This window comes from Rosa rugosa, chromosome 5 (genome assembly GCF_958449725.1).
Source record: "Rosa rugosa chromosome 5, drRosRugo1.1, whole genome shotgun sequence".
Classification (NCBI taxonomy): domain Eukaryota; kingdom Viridiplantae; phylum Streptophyta; class Magnoliopsida; order Rosales; family Rosaceae; genus Rosa; species Rosa rugosa.
Genome location: NC_084824.1, coordinates 4,458,487 through 4,469,665, shown reverse-complemented (window position 1 = coordinate 4,469,665; position 11,179 = coordinate 4,458,487). Strand labels below are relative to the sequence as shown.

Below are 11,179 nucleotides of genomic sequence, written 5' to 3'. Positions count from 1 at the left end.
TATGTGAAGATGCTTGGTAGGATCCAGATGGAGGTCTGGTGAGAAAATATGCCTAGTCGAGTCTCTTGCAGTAGTGCTTATGGATTCGTCTTTTTCAATCTGGCATTTTATCCTGCTAGCCAACTAATGATTGTCTCAGAGTTGGCATTAATTAAAAGAGAAAGTAGAACATGTAGTTTCCCTATCTGAGAGGTCATTTACTTATTAAAGACTACTGAAACTCAAACTGATATTGATAGTCATACATGCATTTTAATATTACAAGAAAAATATGAAAAGCAGAAACCATTAAAGTGCAGCAGCCAACTGGCCACTTAAGACTGAAAGAAATCTGATTCTGAATTCAGGTCATGAGTAAAGTATTATCTTCACCAAAGATGAACAGAAAAGTGAACATAAGAACATAACCGACTTTTTTATAGATAGAATCATAGAATTAGAGATTTAGAATAGGTATGCACGAGTTCAAAATCAAATTTCCATATCGAATCCAATTTGATGATTGCAACAGCAACATAAATTAAGAAGCAAAATTAGGATACAAATTGCGTGTAAGATGACAAGATGTAACCATGCATACAACGACAGACGTTCTCTTTTTAAGATAACAAGATGGAATATACAGTGGTAACCAAGGTTTTCACTGAGCATATTATCCTTACCTATCATGATTCCAAAGATTAAGGGCTGAAACAAAATATGTTCAGAATGGTATGTATGTGGCTGTTGTAGAGTTAGAATACTGACACTGCAGATTCAGATTGTTTCTGTTTCCTTCTTTGCTTGGACCTTGCAAAGAAGCCATGCAATCTGGTTGAAATTAAGAAAGCAAACAGATCATAATAACTAAATTCAAATGCCAGCAGTTGGTGCTAGGAAATAAAAAAAAAAGAATATGTATGAAGAGTAAACATCCAGTTGTATCGAATACCACATACTGAAGTACAAGTTTATTAGAATTAGAGCAAACAAAGCTACAGGTACAGGGAAGGGGAGAAATATAATGCTTTCAACAAAAGAAATAAAAGATGATAGATTGCAAACAGACAGCAAAGAATCATAATTAAACCCAATAATAGGTGTTCCCGAAGAACGAAGAACCAACATCAAATTGCATAGTACAAATTTATTACAAATAAAGAAAACAGAGTGGAGAATCCCACATACAAAGCTCCAAACAGAGTAAATAAAGGATGATACATTTTATTTCAGTAGCAACCAACTTTATTTTGCTTAATTTACAAGACTAGTAATTGATAAGACACAGCAGCAAGCACCTCTTGATCTTGGCAGGTTGAGCAGGGCTTAATCTTCTTCTGTTGGCATTGGGTATCGGCAGAGGGGACACATACTGTGGCTGATCTCCAGGCACTGAACAATGCAATGGACATGAAAATGGTGTCTGCAGGGCAGCCGAGTAATGGGTTCTTGTTCAAAATCCTCCAAACAAATAGCAGAGGAGGGCGAGGTATCAGTATCGGGTGTCACTTGCTCCAAACCCTGGATTGATGATCTGCTAGCTGGAATCAAATTGGGCCTATATGGTTCATGTCCATCTCCGACGCGGTAAATGGTGTCCCACACAAACACTACAACAGCGTCCACAGGGGAGACGGCAGCCTCAACCACCCGGAATAGCTTGTCAACAAATGTTCATCTTCCGGCACACCCATACTCCTCAGATGAGCGTTTCATACTCCCTGTTACTGTCGTAGTTGTCGGATAATTGGTGCTTGAAATGAGAAAACTTTACCCAAAAATCTCTTTGGGCTATTTTAGTATTGTATTCAACAATTGGATCGCTTGTCACACGGTGCCAATGGCTTGACTTGTAGAACTTCAATCTGATGAACAGCTTGTCCTCCTCCCAAGAGCCTATGAGCTGGGTTGCCCTTTTTTGCACCGCAGCGTGATGATAGAAAAATACCTCCATACTCGCTTTTGGATCCCTAAAGATCGAGGCTTCTGTGTATCTCTTATATATAATTTGAATTCTACTCCCTCTAGCACAAGGCTTCTCCTACCAAAGCCCCCGTAAAATAATTATATCCCATCTCCATAAAAAAAGCAAGAAAATAAATTTCTTAAATTAATCAAACGAGACCCAAAATATTTTGCTCCCATAGAAAAATTATGTTCTCTTTGGACCAAAATGCAGCCACGACTTGTCCTCATATTGGATAGGAAACACTCTTCTTGGCTTTTTGCAAGTATTTGATATCGTGGCTAGGTTAGCCATCGGATTAAAACAAATAGGGCCAACATTTTGTTTTCCTTGTCTAGACGAATTGCATAATTGCAGTACGTCGTGCAGTATAATACAACATAGTTGGTCAATTGAGTGGGATCATGCATAAGAATGCAGCCATTAAGGAAATGATTAGAATCTCAACTTGTGACCAAGTACCAACAATTTCCTTCAACAAATCATAATATGTATTTTCCACAGCAACTTCATGGAATCATGGATACATACACGCCCATTCTCAATTCATGGACGAAGGTTGACACCAATGTCCGTCTTTTTAGGTAATATATCTCAAGGCAATAACTTCACATTAGGGGCAAAGTTCTCCACAAGAATAAACAAGCTTGAATTGAAAATCAGAAAAGAACGAAAAAAAATAGAAAGAAAAAAAGCTTTGGGATGGGAGAAAAGAGGACAAGGTCAGCCTCTTCATTCTTCAATCTGTACTAGATTTTCCATAAAACACGTAGCTACTGATTAACAAAATTTTAGGATTTCCTAAATCCTAATAACATTACAGTTACAACACATAAGAAAGAAGCTAATTTGCACTTCTGGGAGCCCCCGCAACGTTCACTACCGGCTCCATTCAAAGTCTCCTCCATATCTCGGAGTGGCGTTATTCACACGGCTCATATCTTCTGGCTTTATAGAGTTTGCATATGCATGCCAACCTATAAGATACGGCAAGATATACTGCAGAGAACACGTGGACATGAGTCCTAACAGGCAGGAATTCAGCAAAACTAGTAGAGGACAATACAAATGAGTGGAGATCATACATTGAAAGCAGAGTTGAGAACAGCAAACTCTGCTCTGGTGACAGGAATATAAATGTTCTCGTCCAAGTTGATAAGCTTGTTTTGAACACCTTGAATAAATGCCAAATAATCATCAGTTCATATCAGAAATAGAATGCACCATTGACCAAATGAGGCTAATATTATATTTGATAAAACAGAATGACAAAGTATCGTCAAACTTTTGAATGCATAAATTCTGCCAGTGCATTTACATATTTCATTGTTTAAACATGAAGCATGCTGTTGTTTAATGGTAACTAGAAAGTCCGTACTTTGATGAGCGAATGAGAATAAGCGTGCCAAAGGTATTAATTTAACATCATACAATTATATTGACAAGTGATCAAAAATGAACAACCACTGCATCAGATAACATATGATTAACAAGGAAGGTACTATTGTAATGTTCATCACAAAGAATTTAAGGAAAAAGAGGATTACTTAGGTTAAAGAAACGGCCAGATCCATCTGGAAGAGGTTCCACCTTCAACACCTTCCTGACCTTGCCTTCCTCACTGCACAAGAAAATAATTTTCAATATTTTTTTACTTTTACTATAAGTAATCATCTAATGAGGAAGGTGCAGCGCAACATGTGTTTGGAGAATGTGCATAGACATACATGGACTGATGGATATCACAGTATATATGGCCACAGTACCAAGTTCTTTTGGGTCATACAAAACCAAGCTTATGATATATCATGACCGTAATGTTTTTGGTTTTTAATCCAAATTATGACTTTTATGTTCAATGTATGATAAACAAGATGTAAAACCCAGGTAACATGTCATTAGGGAGTTCAAACTCCCATTCTTCAGCATAAAATGAACAAAATGGAGTAGACATGGCACCTTTTCCCCTTAAAGGGGTCATGGAAAAATTCACAGGACTCCCTCGCACCAAGGCTCACTATGCTTCCAATTTCTGTCACTGATAGCGAAAATACCTACACAAAATAAAGTTTTCATATATTTATACATTCATTATAAGTCCAACCATCTTTCAAATATTAGGAAATGAAAAGTGAACAATCAAAATTATAGCCTATAGAATTCAAATGTTTGAAAGTAGGAGTTTCCAAAGTAAACATATAGCATACTAAACCTTCACAATTACTCTTCAAATTCTATAATTCCACAAACTAATCACTGTTCGTACTAACAAAATATGCACACATCACCTGCTTTCTGCTCCAATCATACACACGCACACCTGCTGCAGGAGCAAACTGAAGTAGCACAAAGCCTTCCCTCGACATTTTGAATGCTCCCGACTGCAGAAGACACCAAATCATCTCATCACATCACAATCACAATCACTCCCTACCCTCTATACAATCAACACAATGCCCTAAGAACAAAATGAAGCACCAATCACTAAAGCATACATCTAAAGCCGTAAACTCTGGAGCTTTGGGCTCTACGGTGAGCGCCGCCTTTCCTTTGTATATCGAGTGTCCCACATAAAACCTAGCCGGCACCGCAGTAGCTACACAACCAAACCAAACCAAACCATTTAGCAATCAAACCATAAACATGGAAATTCAACTTAACCTTCTTAAATCTCCACTCTAATCATGTAACCCTAACACAAATCAAACATGAAAACTGAGCTCATAACCAGGCCAAAAAAAAAAAAAAAAACTGAAAAAGATTCCAACTTTTTTTGGTTTCCACATTTTCTTATCCTTCCTTTTTCCGAGCAATCACAATCCAAAAGCTCCCTATTGGCTTCAAAAGAGTGTTGGAACACAGAAAGGTACCTCCGGAGGGACTCTGAGCAGCAGAAGCAGCGGTGCTCGGGGGAGTTGGGGGAGTGAGCCTCTGCTGCTCGAAGTACTCAGACTGACGACATTTCAAGGCGAGTCGTCTCTTCCCAAACGACGTCGAATTGGGGGCGAACCCAAAGGTATTGGTGCTGAAAACCCTAGCTTTGCTCGGAAGGGAGTGGTTAGGGTTTTGAACCGCCACCGGGGAAGATAGCGAGTACTCTAGCTTCAGCATCCTTAACCCTCTCTCTCTCTCTCTCTCTCTCTCTCCCTCCCTCTCTGTCTATTATTCATCCCGGCTATATTTCATTTCCAGTTGTGGGCCTCACTCGGCCCAATATCATATACACCTGGGCCTAATTAGCCCAAGTTAAATAACACTGGCCAATCCAATTTCGGTGAGTTTTTCCAAAATGGAGCGAGGCTAACGAGGTCCAAACAGTCCGTGTCACCCGAGAACGATGTTCTAACACTGTCTAGACTAATCCGATAATGTTTCTCCCACAAATTAAGAAAATGTTCGAAATCTTGATTTTGACCCATAACCCACAGTTATAACACACTGGTTTTCGGTCAAAATCGCAATGTTTATTTGGGTTTTTGTCCATTTACCTCATTTTTAGGGATTTTTTTCCCACTAACCCTATTAAGTTTTTTTAATTCCCTCTTACCTAATACACTCTAAGAGTGTGTTTGGATGAGGGAAAAAAATGATGGAATTGAATTGAAAGTGAGGATTTCATAATTCATAAAAGCCAATTCCCTCGTTTAGCATTATCAGATTTGTAATTTTAAATTTCTCTGTGGAAAAAAACGAAGGAATTCGTTATTTAAATTCCTCACTTCAATTTCCACCAAAATAGGTGTTATTTACGAATTTCTTTGCAGTATTCAATTTTCATTTCCAAAACAAGACTTTTTTCTATTTTATCTTTTTATTTGTTTTAAACTTTCTTAATTTATTACACATTTCAAATCCTCAATAGATGCAACCAAACAATAGAAATTGCAATTAATGGAATTTTAGATTGATGGAGTTAAAGATTCCATTATTTATAAATTCCTACAGATTTTATAATTTTCTCATTCAAACGCACCGTAAGGGAGTCTTCCCTAATACCCCAATAAGATTTTTTTTTTGTTTTTAATTTTTTTTTAATACCATTTTACCCCTCACCCCTTTGTTACTTAGAGAGAGAGAGAGAGAAACCATAGGAGGCTTCGTCGGAGCCCGTCACCGGCTGCCGCCCACCGGACTTTTTAGAAAACCTCACCGGAAAGGTTTATTGCTCCAATAGACATCTATTGCCCCCCAATAGATGAATATTGCCCTAATAGTCTATTGCCCTCCAATAGACGTTTATCAACCATGTATTGCTCCCCAATAGACGTCTATTGCCCCCTAGTAGACGTCTATTACCCCCAATAGACGTTTCGATTACCGAAATGGGAACTAATCTTCTTAAAATTACACAAATAAAATTTTGATTAAAGAAAAAAAACGAGGAGATTACATCAATTCAAAACGTCTATTGCCCCCCAATAGACCTTTAACAGACGTCTATTGCCCCCAATAGACCTTTATTACTTTCTAATCTTTTCTACATAATATTATTGGTCAACAATAATGTTGAATGAATACTATATTAGCTAAAACTATATTTGAACAGATGCAATTCCTTGCCAAAAAACCCAAAACAAAAATACCTTTCAAGAAAAAAAAAAACAGAACAACAAATTCGGCTATAGCAAAGCCGAAGTTCACAGGGGACTTTCGTCGAACATGTGGTGGGCAGAATTGAAAGCCACATTGTGGCAAAAACCAAATATTCAGCGTCCCTATATCAATCCATGTATAATGCAACCTAACAATTCACACACAAATTCCATTATCAAACAACCTCGATTTCAAAGAAGGAATAAGCAAAATGAGCAGAGAGAGACGGACCAGCCGAAGTCATTGCCAAACGATGCCGTGTTGCTACCTTCAGAGGGGAAAAGGAACTGGAACTGATGATGACAAAAAGAGGCGATGGCGGCGAGCTTCATCTTCTGGCGGTGGAAGTCAGTGTTGACGAGGAGGTGGTAGTAGTCCATGGAGTTTCTCCGCGGCCACCGACCGAGCCATTTGGCGTCGCCGGTGCTGCGGGAAGCCTTGAGAGCCTTGGCTTAGTCGGAGAAGCGGTGTATCAGGCGCAACAAGAGAGTGTTCGCCGCCGCATTACGGAGGAGGAGGGAGGCGAGTAAGGGAAAGAGAAGGAGGAGAGATCGGTGAGCCGCCATGGCGACTCGGAGTGAGAGAGCTCAGAGCATGTAAGATCTAGAGAGAGAAAGTAGAGAGAGAGAGAGGTAAACTTGGAGGGGAAGAAGACGGGAATTGAAGAAGACAGAGAGAGAGAGAATCGGCGTCCGCAAAGAGAGAAGACAGAGTGGCAGGGTTGTAAATCTTTAATTGGATTGAGGGTAAAATGGTCATTTTCTGTTAAATTGTGTATGTGGGAACAAAAATTTGTTGCTGGGGTAAGTGAGACAATTTTTGTTCATTTTGGTGTTTTGGGTCAAGGACCCTTTTTATTTTCTTACAAAAATTTTATATTTTTTTGAATTATAATTTTAAAATACTTTTCAAATTGACAAAACTCAAAAATTCCGTGTCGTTTATTTTTGGCGATTTTCTAAAGTCGGATAACAAAAAAAAAAAAAAAACCATATGTACATGTGCCTAATTTCCGGCCCAAGAGCATATACTATACGAGAAAGACTTGCGTGGGGCACCCGCACCGCCACGTGGTGCGGTAGACCAATCAATGCCCAACAGAGGGGTTTTTTAGGTATTGTATATTTAGAGAGCATGGACAGTTTTATAAAAGAAGAAAAATTTTATTTCTTCTGATTGGGTGACCCTAAAGCCACGTGGTGGAATGGGCTTCATCGCGGAAAAAGGCGCGGCCGGTTGTCACTTTTTCAGCCTCAGAATTAGTACCGGCTCTTCTTCTTCTTCTTCTTCTTCTTCTTCAAAGCAAAGCTGGGAGCTTTTCTCTGCGTTTTGTTAATGTCAAATGTCGTCGTTGTGTTCGTTAGGGCTTGCGCCGCAGTGGAGTCATAAGAGCTCGAGCTTCTTGTTCTTATTCAAATTCAAGAGAAGGACTTTAACCTTCGTCCCCAGAGTCACTTCTTCTTCTTCTTCTTCTTCTTCAAACGGCGACGACTCTGTTTCGGCGTCAAAGCCAAAGCAGGTACAGTATCTCACACTCTTAGTCTTTCTAGAAAATTGTTGCTGCATTTTGTGTAATTGGGTTGTGCTTTGTTTTTGTAATGGCAGTTGGGCTATGATCTTTCTGAGGACCTATTCGGGCTTGAGGGTAATCTGAAGCCAAGGTCAGTAAAGTTTTCATCTTTCGGAATTCCATGCATTGTTTTGTGTATATTATTGCTTATGGTACATGGGTTTTGGCATTATTGGCCAAATATATCTTAATTATAAGTAAACTAGCCATTACTTTCTACTAAAGACTAGTCTGTGTGAATGGTTGAGCTTGCCTGCTTTTTCCTTTTTGCTGTTTTAATACCTTTTGTACTCATATATGTTGTTCAATGGTATATTAAAGTGAATTTATTGGGGGAAGATATGTGAAGTATGGTATAACGATCAATCTTACTTTTAGGAATGCTAGTTTGGGTGCGCGAAAACCAAGCTCTTGGTTCGGTCCAAATGGTCAGTATATCAGAGAGCTACCATGCCCAAGTTGCCGAGGGAGGGGATATACTCCTTGTACTGAGTGTGGTATAGAAAGGTCCAGATCAGACTGTTCACAGTGCCTTGGCAAGGTATGTGCTTTTCCCGGCTGCTTGTATAATTTCCTATATCATCAGTATAACATGAGATTGAGAAGAGGATGAACTTAATATGAAGAAGACTATTGTCCTTGAATCAGATATATAGTTCCACTATCAAATCTAGTTCCTTTTGTGTAATTTGGACGGTTCCATACATTAATAAGATGATGAGACAACAAGAGTTGCCTAATTCCTATCTCACTATTTCGTAACAGGGCATAATGACTTGTCGTCAGTGCATGGGAGATTGTGTCATATGGGAAGAGTCGATTGATGAACGGCCATGGGAAAAAGCTCGCTCAATGTATCTTCTTTACACCTACTTAATCTTCATTTTAGTTTTTAGATACTGTTTTATTTTTGTATCGTTAGCATGTACATATCAATATTTGGGAGTTGTTAGAGACTGCAGAGTAATTCTGGATTTTTATCTTTTCCCATTCCCAGTTCTCCACTTAAAGTGAAGGAAGATGATGAAGTTGACAATTTGGAAATAAAACTGGATGTTAAGAGAAAGTCAAAGCGAGTATACCAGTCACCACCTCCTGAAGTTGGACTGAAGATTAGCCGCTCTCTGAAAGTTAGTTTTCTGCTTCAACCTTACCCGACATGTTGCATGATGAAATAAATATATATCTTATTGCATATTAGCTATATATGATGCCTGCAATTGAAGCTATCATGCACAGAGATTAGCTACCATACTCTTCGCCATCCCAGTGGATCCAGTTCGTAGATAGCATGCTTGCACTTCTGAATAAGAATCTGGAGATTATAAGTGCTTTTTATTGTTTTCCTGTCTTACTTTTCAGTTTTGCATTTGCATATATTAGTTATTGTAGTGTTAATATGTACTGGCCATACATGAATTTAATCTTCTTTGTCTAGTTGGATGATTGCAGAGTCTGAATGCCAAAACTGGTCTATTTAGTAAGAGAATGAAGATTATCCACCGTGATCCTAGGCTTCATGCTCAAAGAGTGGCAGCAATTAAGGTCTGGAACTGTAAGATTGAATATCTTTGGAACTTCTGATGTTTATCTTTGATGACTGTCCATTCGAATTTACTTGTTAAAAATGATTGTTTCAGGTGATTATTTTTTTTTCTTCTGTAGAACTAATGTTGCTAATTAGATCACTTAAAATATCTTAACATTGAGGGCTTTCATGACTCATGAGAAAACCTCAAATACAAAATCAAAGCTTCCATCAATGCTATTTCTAGTTCCCTGTTCTGGAGCTTTTGCTGCAGAGAAAAGTAACTTTCAATTATATATAAATCATGCCACCTGTGTGTTGGCTTATTATTATCTGCAGTGATAACTTAGTGAAAAGTTTGATGACTGCATTATCATATGGGTTGAGAGTGAGAAATAACAGAAGAAGAACACTAATTCTGAATTTGAAAATGAAAAATTCAACTGAAGTTTCTTATATGCATTGCAGAAAGCCAAGGGAACTGCCGCAGCTAGAAAGCATACCTCTGAAACTTTAAAAGCTTTCTTTAGTGACCCAGAAAACCGTCGCAGAAGGAGCATTTCCATGCAGGGTCAGTTCAGTTCTTATACTAAATTACACGTTCATTGCAGACAGCTTTTAGTTGAATATACTATGTTTCATACTCACATCACACTGCCTCTTTTGTCAGAACCTTACGGTGTAATGGTTGATCTTGTTTAAGCTTTTCAACTGTTAGTTCCTGTGCAATGTGTTCCCATTCTAGAACCTGGGAAAGTTTATTTGGTATGGTACCAAACCTGACTTTGATCTGTTTTGTCCTTGTATGCAGGCATAAAATTTTACTGCAGAAACTGTGGGCGGGAGGGGCATAGGAGACACTACTGTCCAGAACTGAAGGCTAGTTTGATGAATAGGCAGTTCATCTGTGGCGTGTGTGGAGAAAAGGGTCATAACAGAAGAACCTGTCCAACGTTGAGCCGTCCCAAAAGCACTGTTAGAAGACCTCACCATTGCAGAATATGTGATCAAAGAGGCCACAATCGAACGACATGCCCCAAAGTGATTGGACCAAAGTTTATTGATGTAAAGAACGGGTTTCACAGTTCTGTAAGCCGAAGAACATACAAGTGCAAGTTGTGCAAAGAGAATGGGCATAATAGTAGGACATGTCCTACTCATAACAGAAATGTACATCCCTCAAAGATTGGTCATCAATCTGAGGAAGGAAATCAATGAACATTTTTCTTTCTCACCAGAACAAAATTTTCTTGCTGACTGCTATCCCTATAAACTTGAGAATATGGGCAGCAAAAAAGTCTGAAGGCCAAGCCTGAACTAACAATAGGCTTCTAGAATTGCACCGATAAAAAATTTGGACTAACGATCAATTTTGTGTTTTCACCCGATAAATTCTAGAGGCATGTACGCAATGATTAATCTAATGACTACTTTGGAATATTATAGAACTTTCGCTATTAAAGACTAATCTATTATTTTGGTTTAAAATAGAGGGCCGGCGCAGGCCCCGTCCACTACAAGACTAGAACAGGCCCAGTTGGTA

At 38.7% G+C, this 11,179-nt stretch overlaps 2 protein-coding genes across 2 annotated transcripts; one reads left to right on the top strand and one right to left on the bottom strand.

Annotated features, from left to right (window-relative positions):
* Positions 1 to 2,648: 2,648 nt before the first annotated feature.
* On the bottom strand, positions 2,649 to 5,100 carry LOC133709840 (single-stranded DNA-binding protein WHY1, chloroplastic-like). The gene is made up of 7 exons (XM_062135756.1): positions 4,816 to 5,100; positions 4,441 to 4,541; positions 4,234 to 4,326; positions 3,905 to 3,999; positions 3,493 to 3,566; positions 3,031 to 3,119; positions 2,649 to 2,944 (listed from the first exon to the last, which is right to left on the bottom strand). Exons 1-7 carry the CDS (start codon positions 5,054 to 5,056, stop codon positions 2,825 to 2,827), a joined length of 813 nt encoding a protein of 270 aa, XP_061991740.1. The 5' UTR covers positions 5,057 to 5,100; the 3' UTR covers positions 2,649 to 2,824.
* Positions 5,101 to 7,767: 2,667 nt separating this feature from the next.
* Positions 7,768 to 10,881, top strand: LOC133708989 (uncharacterized). Its single transcript, XM_062134585.1, has 8 exons — positions 7,768 to 8,057; positions 8,144 to 8,199; positions 8,487 to 8,649; positions 8,874 to 8,962; positions 9,106 to 9,238; positions 9,561 to 9,653; positions 10,105 to 10,207; positions 10,448 to 10,881. The coding sequence occupies exons 1-8, from the start codon at positions 7,881 to 7,883 to the stop codon at positions 10,852 to 10,854; spliced, it is 1,221 nt and encodes a 406-aa protein (XP_061990569.1). The 5' UTR covers positions 7,768 to 7,880; the 3' UTR covers positions 10,855 to 10,881.
* Positions 10,882 to 11,179: the final 298 nt, after the last annotated feature.